Here is a 25,269-nt window from a genome sequence, read left to right on the forward strand (position 1 = left end):
TTGTCCATCTCTCTCCTCTTGAAGTGTGAGAAGCAAAGGCAAACCTTACAATAGCCCATTATCTAGGGCCAAATGCACCTCGAACCACCCCCACCTCTTTACATTCTAATGGCACCCAAAGGCCCCGGCAAAGATGGGGTTCATTGCACTGCATGCTGCACAAACCCAGATTGTCCCTGCTCCAAAGAGCTTACAGGCTGAAGACAAGAGCAGACGAAGGGTTAGGAACAGTCTAATCTAAGCTGTGATTTGTTCCAGATCTTGTGTGGATCCAAGACCTTAGAGGCCCTTATCTCAGAAGGTTCCAGGTCCCCAAAGCAGAAGCGACACCCCTTCCCTCTGACCCGAATCAACACTTACAGCTTAACAAAGCCCCAGGTCCTCTGTGCCCAGTTTCACAGCCAATAAGCAGCAGCAGCACCTTTGAGTTGTGCGAGATGCACACATTTCATTATACAGTTCAGCTGGGATGCTAGCTGGACACAAACCCTTTCTCAGAGGTAGGCTTCTGACAGAGACATTTGTAGCCAGGATGCCCCACACATCAGTCTAGGAGCCACTGAGCTGCCCTAAGAAAGTCCAGATGCATACACAGAGTAAGGGCAGGGGGTGTGTGTGTGCAAAGGGTTAATTAGGCAGGGGGCACACTCAGCCTGAGTGCTCTGCCCCTTTACACCTCACACAACTCTGAAAAAATGATGGAGGGGAACTCCTCAATGAATTACCACGCCTTAGCACAGGAGGCTCCTGTAAGTCATATGCTTGTCTAGCAATGGATCTCTGCTCATTGTGGGGTGTGCTAGAAAGTGCCTCACCAGTGACACAAACCCTGTTGCTTAAGGGACCAGATAGGGCACCAAATGGACAACTGAACGGTCCAGTTAGGAGTCTGGGGTGCTCTAAACTCACGGGCCTCAAATAACAGCACAGCGACGGAGCGTCCCTTGGCTTTGCTCGAGTCCCCTCTGGCTCTCCAGCCAACCTTCGTCCCAGCAGCGTGCATGAAGGGATAGCATGAGAACTGCAGTATCTCCTGCTCTCTCCCTTGTTTATCACACTCCAGGCTCTGGAGACAAGCATTCTCACCCAGCCTGTCTCCAATCCTCCGACATCCTGCCCTTTCAGGATCTGGCTCCCCGCACGCCTCCTGCGGGAACTGGGGAGGGTGTCAGAAAGCCACCCCAAGCCGGCAGCAGGAACCCACCTGACAACAGCAGTGGGCTAAGTGCCATTTTTTCCTAGCTTACTGGTACAGAACATCAGACAGACATGACAATTTATGCAAGTGCAGCTGTAATTTATGTAAATGTTCCCCTCCCTATGGTCTCCTGGTCTTCCCTCCCACCTCACCACAGTTGGATTTGTACATCTGTTACCCACACTGCTGTTTGTAGTAAGTTAGGACCCAGAGACTCCAGCCAAGGACCAGGGGGTCCATCACATCAGTCCCTGACCAGAGCATTTACAATCTAGATTCTAGATAGTGAGCTGTCTGGGGCAGAGGCCATCGGCGTTGTTTGCTTGCAAGGGGCCTGATCCCCGGTTGGAGCCCAGAGGCACTAGCTACCAAAACAGAACAGCAAGTGAGACCCACCCGGTCAGCTTGCTCCCCATCGCCCTGCCAGGGCAGGCATACAACCAACCTTTGCTTTGTGCCCACTTGGGAGGCGCTTTGAGTGTGCCCTTGAACACAGCCTCAAGCCCAGCCCATGTATTTAGATAGTTTGCTTAGGCAGTGTTCTCAGTCCACCGCTGGTTAACTCGACACTCCACATCCGTGCAGCAGCTCCACAGGATCTCACAGCCCTCCAGTAAACCAAGGCTATGTCTACACTACACATGTAGGCACGTGCTCCAGCACCAGAAGAGGTTGTACTGGCGCTGGCGCTCAGTCACCTCTCCAAGAGCAGTAGCTAGGTCAAGGGAAGAATCTGCCCAAAAGGGAAGCAGCAGCCTTGTTTCGCAGCCACTTGACTTGCAGCATGGAGGTCATGCAAGCGGCCCGACTTACCGCTGCAGAGCTAGGAAGGGCACTCAGATCTCTCCACCTCCAGACCAGCAGTGCAGCCACGGGAACACTCCCTGCTCCCGCAGTCACCGCTGGGCTGCCTTGCACAGCACTCACCTCTGCTCCAAGCAGGGAGAGTCAGAGAAAGGAGGGCTCTGGGGCTCGCCTTTCACAACAAGGCAGCGTCCCAGTGCCTCCCTCACGAGCTCTCTCCATACATGGCGGTAACCCAGGCCTGCTCACAGTCAACAACTATTCATTTATTTTCTACCCCCGTTCCCCTCCCGCCCCCTCACCACATACAAAAAGTTACCTGCACTGAGAATCCAGTCAGCTCACACCTAGTGTGACAACCCCAGCAGCGTACTGTAATAGCCTAGACCAGGGGTTGGCACCTTTCAGAAGTGGTGTGACGAATCTTCATTTGTTCACTCTAATTTAAGGTTTTGCGTGCCAGTAATACATTTTAATGTTTTTAGAAGGTCTCTTTCTATAAGTCTATAATATATAACTAAACTATTGTTGTATGTAAAGTAAATAAGACTTGTAAAATGTTTAAGAAGCTTCATTTAAAATTAAATTAAAATGCAGAGCCCCCCAGACCAGTGGCCAGGACCCAGGCAGTGTGAGTGCCCCTGAAAATCAGCTCGCGTGCCGCCTTTGGCACCCGTGCCATAGGTTGCCTACCCCTGGCCTAGGCAAGTCTTACTGAACTAAACTGAATTCAGTCAGTTCCGCTTAACTTTGAAATTTGCTGCACTAAAAATGCAGATGTTTGTGTACTACTGTGAGATTACATGGAACCTCTTTAGCAGGACGGCAGGATTAACACAATCTCTAGGAGATATTAGGAACTTCAAATTCACCCTTTTGAAGCTATGTCTTGGAGAGAAACCAATTGTCTACCCATTACCTGCTCCTAAAAACTCCAATTCCAAGACCTCCGAACAGCATCAAGGATCAACTAAACTCTTCCTGAGTCTTCTTATTCTGAGCAAAGGTGGGGTGATGGAGTGCCCCTGCCAGAGCCCATGCTGGAGCTGGGGTGATCGCTGGTAGACTCAGTAGCAAGCTTGCAGGTTTTTAATAGGTTCTCTCTGTAATGCTTTCACCTTTAGAATAAGATATGGTGCTTAGCAGACTATAGGGTGATTTAACTGTGGCAGTTGTGCTGGTATCAGTCTCTGGAGAGACAGCAAGCTGATCTGCTTATGCAAGATGTCTTCTGCTGAGACCATCCCAGTGAAGGCAGGGAACTGTTCAGCCTTGGAATACGCCACTCGGAAGGGAGACAGATGCACGACTCCACCCAAGAGGGGAGGCCAGAAGCCCAAGACTGGTGCAATGGCTGGGCTGCTGAGGAGATATTCAGGTGCAGTTGCCCTGAATTGTGACACTTACATGGTCAGTCCCTGCCCCAAAGAGCTGACAATCTGGTGTGTTGTGTTTGTACAGCACCTAGCACAAGTGGTCCTGGTCGATGACTGGGCATCCTAGGCACTGCAATGCAAACAACAAACATTTCCCCTCCTTTCCAGTACTCACAGCCTTGCCTCAGGGGATTAATCCCAAGTCTATAGCAGCCAGGCAGATCCAGGGACACTTCCTCAGTGACACGACACATTAAATTACTGTTCTGCTAGGTGGGCTTAGGCATCAGGCAGAGAGACTTACAGCCCTACACTGCAGCCATCTTGGGACCCCCTCTTTAAGTACCGTGTCCCCATTCGCTACTGCAGGACTCTGCAGACAATGGAAGATTTACACCCCAGATACAAAAGGAGTCAGCGGCTCCAGGAACGGATATTCCTCAGTACTTCACATGAGCAGGGGCAGGAGAGGATGGGGGCTTGTCATGCTGTGACTTCCTAAGGCAGTAAAACCCACCTAGTGTGCAATCCTGAGCATAGACTGAAGAATGCCTCAATCGCACGGACAACCTCGCTCGCTATCAATGGTCCTCCTCTTTGCCTTCTGGGAAGGCAGCTACAGGGCCCTAGAACCAGTTCTAGTCCTTTCTCCTCTGCCCCTGGATGGGTCCCAGACCGATGTACGACTTCTCTGTGCAGGAGGGGCGGCTAACAGCACAGCAGAGCCAGGAACAAATTTCCCCCAGTTCTGCCAGTTGAAGGCGCATGCTATGGTAACACAGGGTGTTTGGGATCTGACGTACAGCAGGGTAACCCACTTTGATATTCAAACAAATACCACAAGCCACAATTTTTTGAGTGTGGAAATAGAATAACTAGGTTCCCTGATGACATGGGGTGGGGGCTCCAGAAAGTTAGGCCTGTTTTGACCAGCACATGGGCTGCTGAAGGAGCTGTGAGGATTCCTTCAAGGCCTTGCCTGAATGAAGAGGGGGAGGTTTTGGTTTCAAAGACTGGGCAGCTCTGAAGCACCATCCTGCGAACAGGTTTCACAGACATGCACGGAGAGCATCCAGCACTGAGGGGAGAGTGCTCACCACAGTGGTTTCCCTGTTCTGGCTGTACACCACCTGAAGCGATGCCACCCCAGGCACTCTTTGTATCCTGCCTGATCTCCGAGGCTTTGGCTGCTATCCCACGGGTGCATCTGGAAGTGACAGGACCCTTCTCTGTGCTGCTAACATGCATTTTATGTCCTATTTTATGTCCTTATTTTAGACCCATCTCTTGGCGTGTGCGGTTGCCTCCAACATGACTCTGCATTATCAAGGCTATAATGAGTTCCGTTAAAATAATTATATTCCAAAAAAAAAAAAAAAAAATCTCCAAGAAACTGCTCTCTCTTCTTAAGGGGCAGGAGCATCAAACATTTGTGCCCCATTATTTGCAGTCACACTGTCTGCAGCATCTGCTCCCTTTAAAACGTCTAACTCCAATCTGATCTGAATATATAAATCTGAATTATCACAGCAAACAGAGATGTGCTCACACCTTTTTCTATCTGTTGCCATGGTGATTAGATAAAATTCACGCTAACTCTCTGGGGAAGGACGGAATTATTTCAGACAGAATCTCACCCCACTTGGTGAGAACGCCTGGAGCAACTTCCCTCAGTAACAGGTCTGGGCACATGTCTCACTCTGGGAGGGCAGAGCGGGGGAGGACAGGACACCTGTTGAGACAGCGAGGGGACACAGATGATTTTAAGATTGCACTAGGATGCGCAGGGATTCAATACCCCCAAAACATCCCAATGCAAGTTCAACTACAAGCCAAGCAATCCCAATCGGACACTAAATATCAATTATTAGTAACTCTTTGCAGGTCTCTCATGCCTTCCATCTCAAAGCTGTTCTCATACATCAAACCATGAGCAAGACAAGCATGATCTTCACATCGCAGATGGGGAGAACGGAGACAGAAAGTGACTCAGGCCAAAATCTCGCACTGATTTACACATGTCAGTCTCCTTGACACCAGTGGCCATGTAAAGTCCAGCATGTGCTTAAGCCTTTGCAGAATTGAGGCCATATAGCAAATCAGTGGAAAAATGGATGTGCTCTACTTCACCAGCCGTGGAGCTGGTATGGAGCATGTGCACCCAGCAGCCACCTAGACTGGCAGTAGCGTGTAGGGTACATGTAGCGACATACTGCAGTGTGGAGCTACATAAGATAGTGAGTGTCTCTGGCAAAAGGGCAGCAGCAGGAAAAGGCTCTGGCAGTAGGACACCGTCTGTTCAAAACAGATGGGGGAAGCACTGTTTGGGGGTGTAGAGAGCTGTGTAGGGTCTATGTGCCCTAAGGTTTGACACAGCTGCACTCTACTTGTCTAAGTCATGCCTCCCCATCTACACGGCTGGTTATGACTGCTCCAGTTGGGCGTGCAGTGGCTGTACACTGCAAGCTGCTTGACGCGTAGACAGCCAAAGGTTCCGTTACCCCAGAGGGGAAGGGGAAGACACTTTAGAGAGAGAGAGAGAGGTTCTTCCTTAGTTGCTCAAACAACACAGTCACAGAGGGAAGTTTCCACAGAGACGGGCACTGCAGTAAGACTGAACAGATCCAGGAGCATCAGGCACAATGCACAGAACGTTTTACATTTACTTACCCATTGTCTCACCATCGTGACTTTAACAACACCCAGCAGCTTTCATAGCTGCATTTTAAGAGGTCATGAGCTTTAAATGAAAAATCTCGCAGCAAGGGTAAGCCCTGCCAGCTCAAAGCTGCAGCGGAACTTAGCACACACGTTCAAGTGCTCACGGGCCGTCCGCCCATGCCCGCGAGGGCTGCATGGGGACCAATTGCTCCACTAGCATCGGGAGCAGACAGGCCAACGTGGCACAAGCCTGCCCTCCAGGAGAGAAAGGAATAATCTGCAGACAAGTCAGGCTGGCGTCCCTGACAGCACTGGGGACCCACCATCCCAACCCACAGCCTCTCCCCGTCCAAGAGATGCTTACTACCACCACACTGATCACTGCTTGCACACACTATCCCTTCCCCGCCTCTGAGGCTACCAGAGTGCAAGCTCCTGGGGGCAGAGGCTGTCTGCTGCTTGTTCTGAACAGCAGCTCTGAAGCCCTCATCTCAGCTGGTCCCTAGGCACTACGGGCAGGAGGAGTGGGTGGAGTCTTTCCCAATACTGCATTTCCTACCGTACCAGGAATATCACAGAAAGGAGGAAAAAAACCAAGTCATTGATGCTGTGGAAGTACTGACCTTTCACTCAAACCATTCCCCAGCTGTCCCCTGCACCCCTCCGTCCCACAGCACCTGCTGTCCAGACCAGCTTCCTGGTATCTCTCCCAGTGTCAGCTGGAAATTGCGTGTCCCTGTTGCTGACACGTCTCCACTGGTCTCATTCTGTTCCCTTCACTCCATAAAGCAAAGATGGCATACGAGGCACTAAACGAAAAGGTCTTCATGCATCTCTCTAGATAGGGCTGTGGCTCTCATCCCTGCACTATCAGAGCCCGGGACCAGAACCAGCACCCAACTTCTCCACCTTGTACCAAGTGCAAAGAGCCAGGGCAGTTTGCATTCTGCACCACCCAGTCAAAGAAAGAGGCCGCAACGTCCCAGCGATCCAGCCAGGCCCCACCTCCGAGTTTTTAGAGTGGGCTGCTTATGGAGCTGGGTCCACGTCATCCCACAGGGAAGGGAACAAATCTCATAACTCCACTACATGCAGGAAAATGAAAGATGCATGAAAGCCAGCAGTGACAACTTATCTGCTCAGCTCAGTTCATTGACAGACCTAGAAGGAGCAGCTCTGTATTTACAGCACCTCCTGGTAAGGGGGGCAAACAGCAGCCACAAAGACACCTCTCTGCAAAGCATTTAAGAGGTAGGACTAGGTATTAAGGTTGGCCGGTGGGGGCGAGGGGGACAGAACTGTCAGCCTCAGATCTACTTTTCTTTTAAATCTAGTCCAATATCAGGGCCTGATACTGGGAGGAGCTGGGCACCTTCAGTTCCCATTTATTTCATGGGGCATGAAGGGCGGCCCACCTGGTGCTGAGTATCCCCAATTCCAGCAGACATCAAACACCCTGATTTCAAATGGGCTGCCTTCCCACTATGGATAAACCCTCCCTTGGCTTTTGAAGACATCAGCAGCATCGGGATTCAGCTATCAGTCAAACCCCAGGGCCTGAAAACCTTGCCAGGCCCTTCAAGGCCTCTCTTCTTGCACACATGGGCTTGTGGGCAGCTAACCAACGGTCACTGCATGCGTGGTTGGCAACACTCACTCACCATCGAGGCAGCGGCCTGCCCAACGTGCCTGCACAAATGTGGATTTTGTATGCTCAGAAACTGTGCCTGACCTTATCAAGTGCACATTGAAAAATGGGGGTGGGGGTGCGCACGCGCTAAACAGAACAGGCTCTAGGCTGGCACTCCACCTGCCCAGCGAGTCCCAATGCCCACCCCACAGCAGCACTCTGAACTCTTTCCAGATTTCTCTGTGTAATGACAACTTGGTAAGTTCCAGCCACAAGCGATGCACAAACTCATTGGCCATTCAGCCTCCTCAGGTGACCACCTAGGAAGAGGCAGGTAATACAAATGCATTGTTCGTTCTGACAAATTCCAAACCACAGACTTCCAGCTGAAGGGGAGGGGGATGCAATGGTTAGAATTATGCCAGCCAGGGTTATTTTGTATTCATGCAAAAACAAACAGAAGATAGCAGCTGGTAAATACACCCTGTAAGTTATCTCCTGTCCCCACCACACCCCACGGAAGATAAACACACAAACAAGGATTGCCTTTCACCTCCTATTGCAGTGTTTATTCTGCCCCAGCCTCCAGCTTTCTCCAATAACACGAGATTGATGTTCTCTGAAAAAGAGCCTATTGATAAAGGACAATGCTTAATTATCTAGGTTCTGGTTATTCTGGGTCTTGGATCATCTTTCCATGCTGCCCCCTGTTATGCAGCGCATGCATATTGTTTGGAGAGGAGAAGATGAACAGCACCTGCTTGCCCCTAGTAGCAAAGCTCTAATGCTAACGCTAGTTTCATTTCCAATACAGCTGAATATAAAGGGACATGCTGGAGGAACATTAGACCCATAAATACTACTGGTGTTTTTAATTTTCAGTAGACTCATGCTGTGTCTCTCTAGACTCTCATTACACTTTGAGACAGATTAAAATGGAATTTTAATATAGTTACATTTACTTCCAATATTAGAGAGAAAATAGAGCATGTGACAGATGTTCCAAGGTGCAACAGAGGAAAGATTAAAACACACATGATAAAAGTGGGCATATTTAACCATTAAAATGCCATGTCAATTTTGTTTCCTACATGGCCACAAAAACCAATGTGGAGAGGAGTTTAAGAAGATTTCTAGACCCCCCCGCCACCCTTGCCAGACATAAGAGATTGAAGGGAAGCAGGACAGAAATGGGCTACTTAGATCAGATTAAATCCAGAGCCAAGCTGCCACAGGTAGAGTTGGTCAAAAAATTTCAAAAATAAAAATTGACAAAAATTCTCATTGACATTTTTATTAAAAATAGATGAAGTTTTTGCAAAAAAATTGCATTCTGTGTCTGGACCAGTTCTAGGTTCAGTTTCTGATGCTGTAAATCAAGATTTTGTTGTCTAATGAGTTACCATGATATTAGAGCGCAACAGTTCTAAAGCAGCTTCAGTTGCCCAGAGCAGAGACTTAGTTCCAAGAGAAATAAAAATCAAAGGATACGACCCATATTTAAAAACAAATTAAAATGTGTATTTACTTCCTAGACTTCTCAGTATGATCCAGTCTAGAATTGTTGGGTGTTTCTCCTTTAAAAGATACCTCATTCAGTTCTCAAACTGAAGTTTTACTGTGCAAGTGTTTCCACACATCAGTTCTCCTCCCTCTCTCTGGAAAAGAGAGAAGCTGGGGGAAGGGAAAAGGTACTGCTCAGCTGCAGTTCCCCCTTTCAAAAAACCCCATAAGATTTGTTGATAGCAACAGAGTTCAAAATCACAGCCTTGGCGTGAAGTACAATCTTATACATAGTCCAGCATTCTGTAAGCACTGTTGGTTTATTCTGAATAAATGCTACCCTACATTAAATGCCAGAACTCATTGAGTGGTGCTGCATGTTTGCTAGGAGACTGAGAACTAAAGGCAAGATTGATTTTGATGTGAGCATCAGTAAAGCAAATGGGTTTTTGAAAACCCTATAATTTCTCTGCAACCCTTGACTTCACTAAACACACGTTTTTACACTACAGCACAGTTAGGTAGGCACTGAAGAAAAATGAGGTAGCTTAATGATGATTTATGTGAAGGATAACCCTTTATAAAGCATTTACCTTTGATTTCAGGGTAAGTTAGAGTGTTGCCAAGTTAACCAAATAACGCAGCTCACTAGGAAAAGAAAAAGAGGCCAGAAAGCCATTGCAGCAGCAGGATACAGAGATCAAGCATTTTTCTGCAATTGTTTTAAAATATCTTCTGAAATACACGCAGTAGGTGCTCCTGAAGAGATGCTTGTCGGGAACTAACCAGAACAAGTCAGGGAGAGGCACCCATTGCCAATGAAAGAGTTCTGTGCAGTTAACAACAACAAGAACAGATAGCCATGGAACGTGCTACGAGCCTCAAGTTCTGCCTATTGCATTTGATTAAAACGAGTTGAAACAGCCATAAAGACAAAACGTTAAACCCAAAAGACACGTTACCCAGCATTAAAAGGAGCACTTCCCCCCCCCACACACAAAACACCATGCAAGTATCTTTTTCTAGGCACTCCCTACATGCCTCTCTATCAGTGACCTTCAATATCAATAGTCGAGTTACACGGCACATCATAGCCACTTGTTAGCACTTCATGGTGGTGGCAAGACAGAAGTGGGGTCTGCTGTCCTCAAACAGCACAGGCCCCTACCTCTTGAGCTACAGGAAAATCTTCATTAGCTGCTGCAAATACAGGGTCTCTGACAGTTCAGCAGCTCTGGTTCTGTCCACCAGAGGACAGAAGAAAGCATAAGCACTAGCCCATTCATCCAGCGGTCTGTGAGCTCCATTCAGGGGGTCTGCAGATAGTTCCCCCTAAGGTGCACACCTGGGCGGCCGCACATGTGAGAATGAAGGGTCACCCACCTAATTAGTGGAGCCACATAGGCGTGGAATATGTGCCTGGACCCTGGAGAAGATGCACATGTAAGGTGAGATGGTGGCCTTGGGGGGAGAATAGGGTGTAGGTGGGGTCAGAAGAGGAGGTGGGGGGAATTTGGGACTTGCAGAGCTGTGGCGGCCAGAGAAAGAGGCAACTTGCTCCAGCTCTGTAGTGGGGGAAAGAGCCCCCCCTTCTTCCCAGCCCCAGCTCGGGGACTGCTGCGGTGGGGGAGAGTAGGCACATCCATCGCATTAGAAAGGTAAAACTACTGATATGAAAATATGAGTTGTGTGCTTTTATTTGTGGAACAAAAGAAGTTGTTTATTATTATTAAGGGGTTTTTTATATAGCGCTTTTATCCAAAGCGCTTTACAATAGTGAGTTAATGGCACGAACAATATTTGGAAAGATCATTAAGTGGTCCGCTGAGACCCTCGGCAATTTTCAAGTGGTCTGCAGGGAAAAAAGAATTTGAGAACGACTGCATTATGCTAAGGAAGAAACTGGACACAGATCTAAGTAGCCAGGACAGTTCATGCAGTGACGTTAGATAGGAGCCTCAAACTCTGTCTCCTGCCAGAATTCAATGGAGAGGCTGAGGGAACTAGGATTGTTTAGTCTACAGAAGAGAAGACTGAGGGGGGATCTGATAGCTGCTTTCAGCTACCTGAAAGGGGGTTCCAAAGAGGATGGATCTAGACTGTTCTCAGTGGTACCTGATGACAGAACAAGGAGTAATGGTCTCAAGTTGCAGTGGGGGAGGTTTAGGTTGGATATTAGGAAAAACTTTTTCACTAGGAGGGTGGTGAAGCACTGGAATGGGTTACCTAGGGACGTGGTCGAATCTCCTTCCTTTTAAGGTCAGGCTTGACAAAGCCCTGACTGGGATGATTTAGTTGGGGTTGTTCCTGCTTTGAGCAGGGGGTTGGACTAGATACCTCCTGAGATCCCTTCCAACCCTGATAATCTGTGATTCTAAGAATGGATCACACCCTCCAGCTGAGATCCAACTGTGAAGCCTCTGTAGAAATTTCAACATTTGGACACAAAAACCAGTGAAATGTAGCAGTTTGGCCAAGGTTTTACCATGGAAATGCGTCTATTTGAGCATAAAATTGAAAAAAAAACAACCAAAACCCTTAACTCCATGAGGTGCAAAGCCGCCTACAGCCTAACCCAAAGGAAGCTTTTCCACAAGCAAGATCTGCTGCTTGTGCCCCAAAAGGGGCCCAGCCCCACCACAAGCACAAAACAAACTGGGCCCCCACCATTCGCAATCGCCACTGCAGCTGTGAGTACTGCTGCAAAGGGAAAAGCCCATTGGCAATTTGGTTTGGTCGCGTCCGGGGGCATCCTGTTATCTCGCACCCACCCTGCTGTCTGTAGTTGCTTGGGACTCAGCAACTGTTCCCTTATTTCTAACATGCAGGAGAAGCAAAGGAAGGAGTCAAGGGGAGTTCAACACCACAGGTCACCACCGCAGACGGCCACCAAGCCCAAAGGCAGAACATACAGTCGTTGCTGCCGGCTGTAGCACTGAACTCAGCACAGGCGGGATTTTAGGTCAGAGAGGACAGTTATTTTCAGAGATAGGGACAAACTGCCTCATTCCTCCTTCTCACTCTGAGCTGGGGAGCTCTAGACATGGGCACGCAGCCCAAGACAGCTGGAGTCTTGTATAGGTTGCAATTCTTGCGATGCTGCCACCATTCAGGTCTTCCAATGTTGGTGCTGTTTCGTTTGAACACTGGGGCCTGCTCTGGCTTCATGCTCAGACCCCCACACCAAGCCTAGCCCTAAGCCCAACACTCCTCTTCAGCCCACCAGTAGCTCTCCGAGGCTTCCAGTTACATGGCTCTAGCCAGGCACCCAAAGCAAAGCACTGGCAGGTAGGCTGTTAAGAGGAGCTGTCTGTGCTTGAGAAAGGAGGGAACTAAATAAACGTACCGTATATACTGTTCATTAGCCTGTTCATTTATAAGCCGACCCCCTTCCCCCAAGATGGTTAGGTAAAAATAGCAAAAACTGTATGACCCTTTCATAAGCTGACCCTATATTTCAGGGGTTGGCAAACTCTGGCTCCTGGACCGTTGGGGTAAGCTTCTAGCGGGCCTGGACGTTTTGTTTATCTGAAGCGTTCACAGGCACAGAGCCCCTCAGCTCCCAGTGTTCGCGGTTTGCTGTTCCCAGACAATGGGAGCTGAGGGAATCTGTGCCTGCAGACGCTCCAGATAAACAAAACAACAATGTATTAGATATTCAATTCAGTGATTCAACAGAGTTTAAAATCATCAAATTTTGGTATAGACCCGTTTATAAGCCGACCTCCACTCTTTGATGCGTCATTTTTACCAAAAATATTTGGCTTATGAACGAGTATATATGGTACTCTTTCCAACCCTCCCACTAGTTACATGCTCCCTGACATGTAATGTGTGTTGTGAACCCTGGAAAGCAGAGCTGGTCAGAAAGTCAGAATTTTTCCAGTTTTCAAACAATTTTCCAAAAGGAGGGGAAAAAATGGGAATTTTTACAGAAGCAGACACTTCCCATGAAAAAGTTTACTGCTCATAAATCCAATGTTTTGACCAGTCCTAGGGGAGTTTTAAGACTCTGCCTATCCTGCTGGTCCACTGAAACACACCAAGAACAGGTGCAAGCCTCCATCAGACACACACAGGGACATACCTTCCCTGCAAGGCCAAAAGAACGTTTTGGAGGACATATGGAAGCCGCTACAGTAGGCGGTACAGGCTCATGGTAACACAAACGCCAGGTTACACCGCTAGCCTCATGTTACTGCTTAGGTTTACTTTTTAAAGCAGTTGTCCTTCCATAGATCTTTTCTCCTTAAAAGGACGATTTTAGGAGGGCAAGGCAGTGATGTATTTGTAGGTTTGTTTGACCTGCAGTTCACAACACAGATTTTTAGGCAGAAAATGGCTTTGATGTTTCAGAATCAATTTTGGTTCGTTGGTTGGTTTGTTTTAATTAACCACACAGAATGCAAAAGGAACCCACCCTCAACTGTCTGTTCTCCCTGCCACCATTAAGGACCCCCCCCCTTCCATGCACACACTTAGGATGGAATCAAAGGGTCACAAGAAGTCAAAACAAAGACCCTGTTTTTGTAGAAGTGAATCCAGTCTTCGCTCTAAACACAAGAGAAAATTAAAAGTTAGCTTTGGACAAATGCAATATTTATAATCCAACAGCAAATATGTTTGCTTGTGTTGACTCTACATATAAATTGTCTCTATATTCTGTCCTTAGGGTAATTATTGCTTTAAAATGTTAAAATCGTTCCACTCTAATTACATCACCATATTTAAAAAGTCCAGCACAACTGCAAAACTTAAGTACCAGACCAAGTTAAAAACGTGCAAGTGCAGGATGTCAAGTCAACAAACTGAAGTGCTGAAGAAACTGACTGTGCTCTGTAAAGGATGGCCAAGTTCAAGTCTTCAGAGTGAACAGCTCCATTTACCCAACGGCGCAGACAACGCCAGGGGAGGATAAGCTTTCCCTCCACCGGCCTCCGCCCAGACCTGGAGCTATGCACAGACAAGACTCTTCTGGATGCATTCTAGCTTTGGACTCTTTGTTAAGAGGGCCAGCTGAGTGACAGAGACAGTCGCATCATTCCAGTTCCTAGCAGGACCTCTTCCTCTCATCTCCTAATAGGGCCTGAGGAGCCACCAGACAACACCTATCCCTCACTGCACTGGATCTGCGCTGGTAATCAAAAGGGGGAAGGGGCGCCCGGGGGGGGGGGCCAAGTGGGGCAATTTGCCCCAGGCCCCACAGGGGCCCCGACGAGAATATAGTATACTATAATATTGCAACTTTTCTTTAGGGAAGGGGCCCCCGAAAGTGCTTTGCCCCAGGCCCCCTGAATCCTGTGGGCAGCCCTGAAAGGGGGACGTTTAACTGAAACTAGTTAATTTGACGTTCCTTCACTGTAGTGCGGCTCCAAAGGTATAAATGGAGCATGAGAGATCCAGGGCCCCCACACTGAACGGCACTCCTTGGGCTGGATCTGCTGGTTGGAGGCAATGGAGTCCCAACTGGGAAGCCAGCTGCCCTCCTGGGAGATGGGAAGCGGGGAAAAGGTGATGCAGAGAGGTTTAAAATGCATCTCCAAGGCCAGTTTGGCTGAGTAACCACAGGCCACGCACGAGGTGAGCACTAACTGAACCATTCCTTCTGAGGGCCATTAAGCCCAGCAGCTCCCAGGTGTAGCCAGCACCTGCTCTGATGAGGGACGACTGCAGGTTTGCACACGAGGCTGAACTTGTGACGTCATTAGCATGCATGGTGTGAAGCACTTTACTAACACCTAGAGACGGACGGCCAAGCAGCAAAATGCCTGGCCCCTTCGTAATGCCACAGCTAGAGCGATACCAAGCCCCCGAGGGCTGCCGGTATTTACTGACCTGTGAGCAAATATCAAACACCGCGCACTTGCCGTGGGCAAAATCCTTTCATTCTTTCCGGACCCCCCAGGGGAAGCAGTATTGATGGCTTTACTACTAGCTTACACGTGCTGTGCAGGAGGGCCAGCACTGCCATCAATACCTTCTCTGAGCAGAGTCAGAAGAAGGTCACCCCGGTACGGAGGAACGTCCACACTGACCTCTCCACCCACTCGCTCTGGGACCCTCGTCGAGATCACCAACCCTGGCAATGAGATTCAAGGTCACCCATATCACAGTAACCGGTGTTACACCCACATCCAGGCCCCAGTGACATTCAGAATTTCCTCTTATGCTCTGCAGCGAAGGCGCCAGCAGGAGCACTAGAGGGCCAGTGACTACTGGCCTTTGAACCAATATGTCTCAGACCTTCTGCGAACAAGGTTAGATGTGACACCCATAAGAGCACAAGAACAGCTGTATTGGGCCAGACCAAAGGTCCATCCAGCCCAGTGTCCTGTCTTCTGACAGTGGTCAATGCCAAGTGCCCCAGAGGGAATGAAGAGAACAGGGAATCACCAAGTGATCCATCCCCTGTCGCCCATTCCCAGCTTCTGGCAAACAGAGGCTGGGGGCACCACTGGAACACTAAGAGCCCCCCAGAGCCCAGCCCATACCCGCCACCTGTGCTGGGTGGCACCACACCATTCGCTGGGGGCGTGGAACCTCAGGGAGCAGCGGTGACACATTCTACTAAACAACCAATAAATCTCAGGGTAGCTGGCAGTTCGAAATACGTCCAGTGGTGAACACACGGCTCATCGCAGCACTTTGCACGTCGCCCAGTGAACTCTGCCATCCAGCATCTCACTGCGAACACTGCGCTGTCAATCCAAGAGTCAGCTACAAACCACACCAGAGCATTGGACAATGAAGCAAAGCCACAATTGTTTTTGTGAGCAAATCGCGCACAGATCAATGAGCACTTCACAGTCTTGTGTTCTTCTGCTCAAACAACAATGCTCTCACTAAAAAGGTCACTGTGGGGGAGGGGGTGCTAGCCTCCTCTTCCAGGTAACTTCCCATACCACCCACTCCCCTCCCTTACTATTCCCATGGGGTTCTCAAGGGATGTGGGCATGATTTGGATCAGAGCTGGGCAAACACCAGATTTTTCAGTGCAGTGCAGCACAGAACATTTGATTCCAGTGTCGTACATTTTTAATGTTTGGGGGTTGGGGGCGGAGTTAAATATACTTAAAGGACATTTTGAAATTATGTCACTGTGAACCAAAACACCGAGACATTTTGTTTTGAAAACGTCAAAACAAAATATTTCTATTTCTTCAGAATTGTTTGTTTCCAACCAAAACAATCTGGTGAACTAGACGTGAATTTGTGAAATGTTTTGATGTTGCCAAATCTGCACTTTTTTGAAAAAAAAAAAAAAAAAAAGTAGTAGCCTCCTACTTGGCTTTCGGGGAGTCAGGGGTGCTCAGCACCTCACAGAATTGGCCCCAGGTGCTGGATTCCTCAGCACCAGGCGCCACAGGAGCACGGTCTCTGTGATCAAAAACTAGCCGAGCAAACTTTTCGCCAAGCTGCAGCAGCCACCGGCCCGGACTCCACAAGTGGAGCATCGGTGCCAGCCACCCTGACAGGCTACATGGGCTGGCAGCACACGTTCTCTGCACCATCACCTCCCCAGCGACAGACCGGAGTTAATTACTCCTCTATGGCGTCTCCTCGCCCACAAGGACAGCAACTGCCCCATTAACTGGAATGCTCCCTGGGCACATTAACAGACTGCGAGGGCCACAAGGGGAAGGCAGGGAGCGTGGGCCATGGACATCTGTGCTGGCAGGAGTTAAAGAGTGTTTGATTGGAAGGGTCAAAAAGAGTCATGAGAGAGGCTTTATTTACTCCCATCACGCTCCGCTCCCAGCAGGAATATATGGAGATGGAAGGCACAGAGTGCCTCTGCCTGACTCTCCACTGTCACATACCCTCCAGGTTGGCAAGGTCACCAGTGGGTTGGAGAACGCAGAAGACACGCACATATTGTCACACTTCAGTTTTATGCACCTAGGAGCCTCAAAGCACACACTGCAATCCTGGCAAATACAACAGGCGCCACCGAATACACCGCGCAGTTAAATCTCGCTCATTTCCAATGTAAATCCAGCCCACAGGCTAAGCTTTCGTACTAATATGATTCACCAGCAAACCCCCTTGCTTTTGGGGCCCAGAGACAGAGACAAACCAAAAAGAGCTCCGTGTACAATTCATGCACATGGCAATGCAGTTAGTATTCACTGGGAGAATGGAGGTTCCCCCTCCTGCTCCTCTCTTACCTGGGATGATTGAAACAGTATCTTTCTCCCAGGACACAACACTAACATATTCCTGCACTGAAGAAGGGATGAGGCACTTGAAGACAGCCACGTTTCCACGCATTGACCTTTGATCCTCCACCCGGACGGTGTAAGGTTCCCTGAAAACTGCAGAGAGAAAAGCAGACGATCACCTGACAGTCAACGCACCAATGCCAAGTTGCACTGGGCACAAACATTAATTTAAACAGTTCCCGTTTTTTATCCCACGTTTTGAGCAGCTCCAGCATTTGCCACAAGGGACGAGCTGGAGGAAGAGCGAATTCACATATGCACGTGTGTCTGGGGGTCTCAACATCCCATGTGCTCACGGGGCCCAAGCAGGAGAGAGATTCCAAGAAGTCTCGTTTTCTGGGAACGGCTCTGAAGTGGGGCATTTAAATGATTGCGTCGGCCAGTAAGGAGGTGCCACACCAACCCACACCTCTCCGTACAACCCACAGTGGGACATAGCGACAGGCTATAGCATAGCAACAGAGGGCCACTTCCTCCCGTGCCACCATGACACTGAAAGCGCTGTGGCCCTTGCAATCCCCTCACTGCAACAAATCACATCCCAGGTGCCCTTCCTCCCAGGTACTCGCAGCCCTCAGCCACTTCCCTCCACCACCCCGCCGCTGTCAAGTCATGGGAAGAGCCCCCCTGGGGTGGGAAGCATCCTCGCTGCAGGGCAGAGCAGCACTTCCCGGCACCCCTCCCCACCATGTGTGGTTCTGTGCCAGCCGAGCAGGGCACAGAGAAGCATTTGGGGAGGAGGAAATAGCTCTTCCCTGGCACCAGAGCATAGCAGGGACTGGCAGAATCCCACAGCAATAATGCATGTTTCACACTTTAGTGAGTGTAGGCTTGGAGCTGACAATTCATGCTCTCTCTGGGCAAATTCCTCTGATGGGACCCTCCTTCCTGCCCAGCAGGGGTTCCTGTTTGCAGGGGCCATGGGTGCCCAGAGCTCTCTGGATGCAGGCGGCATCTCAGCAGGGCAGGCCTTCCACAACGCAGGGAAGAATAACGTCTCCTCTTGCTGAAATGCAGCTGAATCTGGGCAGGAGTTGAGTGTGTATCAGCATTGCTCGGCATTAGGGTACAGGAGGGAGGTAGAAAACGGTACCCTATTGAAACTGAAGAGAGGAGGAATGCAATTCCCCAAAGTGGGGTCTGCCCAGGGTACTAGAGCAGACAGCCTTTCCCCTGGCAGCGCGACCCAGCAACGCCCACAGCCTGTCCTGGCAGCATTCTCTCTCTGGGGAAATAACAAGGGATTATCCAGACTAGTAGCAGCCCTAATGAACTCTATGAAGTATCAGAGGGTAGCCGTGTTAGTCTGGATCTGTAAAAGCAGCAAAGAATCCTGTGGCACCTTATAGACTAACAGATGTTTTGGAGCATGAGCTTTCGTGGGTGAATACCCACTTCCCGTCAGATGCATGTAATGAAAATATCCAGGGGCAGGTATATATATGTGTGCTAGCAAGAAAGCTAGAGATAACGAGGTCAGTTCAATCAGGGAGGATGAGGCCCTGTTCTAGCAGTTGAGGTGTGAAAACCAAGAGAGGAGAAACTGGTTCTGTAATTGGCAAGCCATTCACAGTCTTTGTTCAATCCTGAGCTGATGGTGTCAAATTTGCAGATGAACTGAAGCTCAGCAGTTTCTCTTTGAAGTCTGGTCCTGAAGTTTTTTTGCTGCAGGATGGCCACCTTAAGGTCTGCTATAGTGTGGCCAGGGAGGTTGAAGTGCTCTCCTACAGGTTTTTGTATATTGCCATTCCTAATGTCTGATTTGTGTCCATTTATCCTTTTCCGTAGAGACTGTCCAGTTTGGCCGATGTACATAGCAGAGGGGCATTGCTGGCATATGATGGCGTATATTACATTGGTGGATGTGCAGGTGAATGAACCGTGATGGTGTGGCTGATCTGGTTAGGTCCTGTGATGGTGTCGCTGGTGTAGATATGTGGGCAGAGTTGGCATCGAGGTTTGTTGCATGGATTGGTTCCTGAGCTAGAGTTATTATGGTGTGGTGTGCAGTTACTGGTGAGAATATGTTTCAGGTTGGCAGGTTGTCTCTGGGCAAGGACTGGCCTGCCACCCAAGGCCTGTGAAAGTGTGGGATCATTGTCCAGGATGGGTTGTAGATCCTTGATGATGCGTTGGAGGGGTTTTAGCTGGGGGCTGTATGTGATGGCCAGTGGAGTCCTGTTGGTTTCTCTCTTGGATTTGTCTTGCAGTAGGAGGCTTCTGGGTACACGTCTGGCTCTGTTGATCTGCTTCCTTATTTCCTCATGCGGGTATTGTAGTTTTGAGAATGCTTGGTGGAGATTTTGTAGGTGTTGGTCTCTGTTTGAGGGGTTAGAGCAGATGCGGTTGTACCTCAGTGCTTGGCTGTAGACAATGGATCATGTGATGTGCCCGGGATGGAAGCTGGAGGCATGAAGGTAGGCATAGCGGTCGGTGGGTTTTCGATATAGGGTGGTGTTAATGTGACCATCACTTATTTGCACCATGCTGTCAAGAAAGTGGACCTCCCGTGTAGATTGGTCCAGGCTGAGGTTGATGGTGGGGTGGAAGCTGTTGAAATCATGGTGGAATTTTTCCAGAGTCTCCTTCCCATGGGTCCAGATGATGAAGATGTCATCAATGTAGCGTAGATAGAGAAGGGGTGTGAGTGGACAAGAGCTGAGGAAGCGTTGTTCCAGGTCAGCCATGAAGATATTGGCATATTGTGGGGCCATGCGGGTGCCCATAGCAGTGCCACTGATCTGGAGATATATATATTGTCATCAAATTTGAAATAGTTGTGTGTAAGTATAAAGACACAGAGCTCAGCAGCCAGTTGTGCTGTGGCATCATCAGGGATAGTGTTCCTGACAGCTTGTATTCCATCTGTGTGTGGGATGTTTGTGTAGAGAGCCTCTACATCCATGGTGGCTAGGATGGTGTTTTCTGGGAGGTCACCAATGCATTGTAGTTTCCTCAGGAAATCAGTGGTGTCGCAGAGATAGCTGGGAGTGCTGGTGGCATAGGGTCTGAGTAGAACTCTATGAAGTACTTGATCAGTTTGCTTGGTCAGCTGAACGTCCCAAGGTCTCTTTGATAAGGAGACTTGCCAGTGCCACCAACAGGGAGTGTAAGCAGACACACCAAGAACTGGTAATGTTTAAATATTTTCCATTTAAAATTAGCCTAGCACGTGGGAGCGTGATCTTGTCATGACAACATGCCTGCCCCAAAAGACATTGGTTTCTCATTATTCCCCCCCTTGGAGAGCAGGAGAGAGAGAGACATCACCGGGTCATCTGTGGCTCCCCCCCAGCCAGAACAGCAACAACCCAACACGTGTTTTAATAGAAAACTCTCAACAGTCACGGGGGGAGGGGTGGAGAAGGGGGTTTGTTCCAGCACTGAACGCATCTGTTGGCAGGTGCGGACTCTGCCTCCTCTGAACAGGCCCAAGGTCTATTTAGTTAGTAAGACAGAAGGAGATGCTGCTTCTGCCTGCAATTCCTCCCCTCTAAGTGCCCAGCTTTCAGACTTCACAATTTTATTGCAAGAGCTCAAGACAGAAGACTGCTCACAGGCTGGAGGCAAATGGCAGCCCATCCCTCAGGAAGCCCTGGTTAAACTTCCCAGCAGGCTCCACGGACCATCAGCCTGGTGCAGGAGGTGCTCAACTGCAATGGAATCATAGGTGACAAGCTGGCCTAACCTAAGCAGCTGCTGAGAAGGTCGCAGGTCAGCAGCAAATGCATCTTCAGAGCACAGCTCCAGGGCACCAGCTGGCTTGACAAGCCACCCTCACATGAACATTGGGGGGGTGGAGAGGGGGCTACGGTTCAGACAAACCTCCTTCTCACTCAGTATTGAAACATATGTGCATGGTGCATGTGCATGGTGCTTTGCATGTCCATAGGAGGGCATGCTCTCTGCCCCCAGGAGATCCCCTGCCAAGCAGACTACAGACAAACATAGCAGATGACCAGGGTCTGGGAGAAGGCACAGAGTTGGTGGAGGCAGGCCCAAGAGGACACACTCATTGCTCTGCAGCAGAGAGCAGCTCAAGGACCAAAGTGGATTGGTTAGCAGGAGCCTTGTCAGTTACACAGGAGCTGCTCACTCCTTCCTAGATGGTTAAAGGAGAGAAGTGTCCCTTCTGGTCACCTAGTTGGTCCTCCTGCTTTAGCAGAGACATAGAATCTTACACTGGAATCTCTGTATCAAGCCCTTCACTTCTGCCTGAGCTAGATTGGACCTTTTAAAACCCAGGCATTCCTGATTTAAAGACTCTAAGTGATTTAAAGACTAACTAGCCCATTCCTGGGTAAGTTGTTCCAAAGATTAAAAATTGCACATTGTTTCTAGTCTGAATTTGTCCAGTCTCAGCTTGCAGCCATTAGATCGTGCTGTCTCTGTCTGCTAGATTAAAGAGGTGTTTTCCATCAGAAATCTCTGCCCCATGTACTTGTAAAACTGTGATCAACTCACCTGATCCCTTTTCATTGCAAGTTCCTCACTAGAAGGCAGGTTATAAAGACCTTTAATCATTCCTGGCGCCTCTGCTCCAAAATCTTCAGGTTTTCAACATTACATTTCGGTTTACTGTGTGTTTGCTGCTTTATGTGGTTCAGGGGATTGCCATTACAAGGCTACAGAAGAAGAGAGTGTTTGGAGAGGGGATTTCAGTAATAAGAGGATAATTGATTAGCATACGGGAAACAGGTGGGAACAGAAGCACGCTCGTGAGAAACAGAAGTTGGGATTTTTGCTAAGTGTTTCCAACTATCCTAAAGCAAAACTCATTCTAACCATCACAGACTGAGCTGTCCCAGTGACATCCCGAGGAATCCTGTGAGAAGGTACCATGAGTACCTACTGAATGAGAAGGGGTGGCACTGGCCTGGGCTACCAGCCAGGCTTCGCAGCCGAAAGCCAGTTCAGACTTGCAACGCCCACCTACATATAAGAGATGAAAGCCACAGCACTGTACAGCAGCAGCCTGCAGTCACTCCATGGGGTGCAGTAAGTCTAGTATTTAGAACAGGGAGCTGGAGTCAGGACTTCTGGGCTCCAGCCTTGCCACGACTCACTGCATCACCCTGGGCATGTCACCTCACCTCAGTGTCTAGAGGGAGGTAACAGGAACCTTGGTCTGCAGGGCCAGACAGCTGTGACAGGAGATGGATTTTCACCTCTAGAAACTTCCTAGGGAACAACAACAAAATTCAGTCAGCCACTCAGCATTTGCTTCCCAGATGAACACCCTGGCACAGCTGGCCCCTGGTGGGAGTGTCTGCAGAAACAGCACATTTTAAGTCATTACTAGAGAGTTGGAAGGGTTTTTTGGTTGGGGGGTGAAACAGGAAAAGATTGTTGGACTCCAGCTGCGAGTATTCACTTGGGAAACCTGACTGCAGGTGTGTTGCTCATCCATCTAGAGAGCAGAAGCAGGACCATGTGGCCATCATGCCTGATGCAAACTAAGCAAACAGCTGGAATGTTGGATACCCTCAAAGGGCTGGGAGAGGGGGTCCTGCAGCAGGGAAGCAGCTGCCAGCAGAGTTGTGCCAGCTACTCTTGTTCTCAGGCACCCACCCATCTTGGCTGTTGGGAAAGCATCAGTTACAACAGCACCGTCCGCATACATCCCCTCTGCCTGCCTCATGCCAACTAACAGAGCCCAGCACCTGGTTCTGCAGCCCCACATGGCCCACACTGGTTCCATCCCTGCTGGGAGCAATTTCACAGCGTGGCCTAGTGGACAGAGCATTGACTGTGATTCAGGAGACCTGGATGCCACTGGCAGACTGGGTGACCTTGGGCAAGCCACTGCACTTCCATGCCTCAGTTTCCCCATCTGTAGAATAGGGATAATGACTCCTTTGTAGGATGGCTGAGAAGCTGTATAGAAGTGCCAGGTATCGGCTGTATGTGGTATAGCTGTAGCTGTGTCAGTCCCAGGATGTTAGAGAGGTGGGTGAGGTGATAGAAGTTGGTCCAACAACAGATATTACCTCACCCACCTAATGTCGCTAGGTATTATTACTACTCATTAGACAGCAACAGTTAAACTTCCACGCAGATGGAAAGCTCAGCCTCCACCAGAGCTGGGCTGACACGAGCTGCAACATGTCACACGTCTGACAAACAACATTTATTTACATTCCCCTTCCTTAAACATACACCCCAGCGTCCTGCTCACTCCTGTCTGCTTTGGTTTAGAGCTTAACTGCTAATGCTGGTAAATAATTCACTCTCTGGGCAGGAGGGGGTTTCATGCCAGTTTACTCTGCAGTATAATGAATTAAAATAAAAACACCCTTTAGTCTGTTCGCTGTGTTCTCTGTGTTAGCCCTGTTTTTAATAGGTTACATAATGAAGTCATTCCTGGGCTATTAGCCCTCCTCAGCCTAGTCAATAATTTACTATAATCACTTTGGAAAGCAGCACTTGGCTATATTCCTCCTCCTTTTGTTTTCTTAGAAGTCTTGGGGTGATTGGCCCGGAGCCTGCAATGCAGATATAGGAGTTTAGGAAGGGGGGGAGATTAATGAGGTGGGGGATTCCCCCCTTGGTGGAACCTGCTGAAGGACTGGACAATTATACAAAAGACTATCCAGGAGTTACTATAATTGATGCTAACAGAAGTTTGGGAATGAAGATAAACCCTCATGCTGCAAAGCTGGAGTTCATCTCTGACTATGGGGGTCAGGATGAGACCTTCATGGGGCAGGTTATCCCACATCTGCTAGCTACTGCATGGTTTCTTGCACCTTCCCCTGAAATATCTGGCTCTGGCCACTAGTCCATCTGATCCAGCATCTGGTCTCCACAACAGGCCTGATGCTGTCTGGCAATTCTAGATCTTAGTGGCATGAAGGACCTATGGTTGAAGAGAAGATGCCTCTGGCTTTCTCCATTGCTCCCCAGCTCTGGTCTCCAAGCCTGCTATCCTGCTACTTCAATCCCTGACACACATGTCTGGGTAGCAATCACAGAACCACAGGGGGCTAGCAGGCATCACAAGGGTCAGATAGTCTAACCCCATCATGATGCAAGATTTCTGAACCCACATCCCACCTCCAGACGGGCTCAAAGATTGCAGCGAATAAAGCATCCCCCCTTGTTCTGCTGCAGGTGGGTCACAGCCCCTGGAAAATAATGAAGAAGTCACTTTTGCATCTACTCTTCCACATCTACCTAGCTGCAATGTCATCATAAGACCCACGACCCACTGTTGTAGCTGGCTGGGTTGTACCAGCACAACAGCCCTCCGGGAAAGCCCCATGACCCTTCCCCTCCTTCCTCGCTCTGGGCATCTTCGCAGGTGGATGGAACTGAGGCTTTTGTCCCAGCGGGATATGGCAGGGCCTGGCTCTCCTAATATTTGAAGGGGCTTGGCCTTCACCAGACAGGGATCAGTCCTGGAGACCCATAGTCTCTTGTTACCATCAGTTTCCCCTAGAGTCATCCCCCGTTTGCAGCACTGGGATGGCCCTCAGCTCTCTTCCCCGCTAATCACTCGGCAGAGCTCTCCCTACCAACAAGTGCTCTAAATTATTGTTTGTTCTTGGCTTCGGTAGGGTGCAGTTTTTGAAACATTATTGACACTCCGCCTCCTGTTTGTCCAACACCTTACCCTCATTTCTACTGCCTATACTGACATGAATCGATCCTCTTCCAATAGACCATTACAGTCCCAGTTCCACGGCCTTGCCAACACGCAAAACCAGATGGCAGCTGCGTTTTAGCCTACACACTCTCAGGCTCCACAGGGCACAGTTCCTGCAGGAGTGACAACAACATCCCCATAAATACTGTATTCATCACGTCAGGAAGGCTCTGTCAGTAAAACACCTCTCCAGGCCCAGAGGTCACAGGTTCAAGTTTCACCCCAGG

The 25,269-nt window shown here is 49.2% G+C and overlaps 1 protein-coding gene across 3 annotated transcripts in view; it reads right to left on the reverse strand.

Moving 5' to 3' along the window:
• Positions 1–25,269, reverse strand: part of DSCAML1 (DS cell adhesion molecule like 1) — a 342,519-nt gene that overhangs the window by 305,448 nt on the left and 11,802 nt on the right. For all 3 annotated transcript variants that reach the window (XM_030538636.1, XM_030538637.1, XM_030538638.1), the window contains exon 3: positions 17,341–17,487. In XM_030538636.1, the coding sequence (XP_030394496.1) occupies positions 17,341–17,487 (147 nt within the window). The remainder of the gene's footprint in view (positions 1–17,340; positions 17,488–25,269) is intronic.

The sequence above is a fragment of the Gopherus evgoodei genome, chromosome 19, assembly GCF_007399415.2.
Source record: "Gopherus evgoodei ecotype Sinaloan lineage chromosome 19, rGopEvg1_v1.p, whole genome shotgun sequence".
Taxonomy (NCBI): Eukaryota; Metazoa; Chordata; order Testudines; family Testudinidae; genus Gopherus; species Gopherus evgoodei.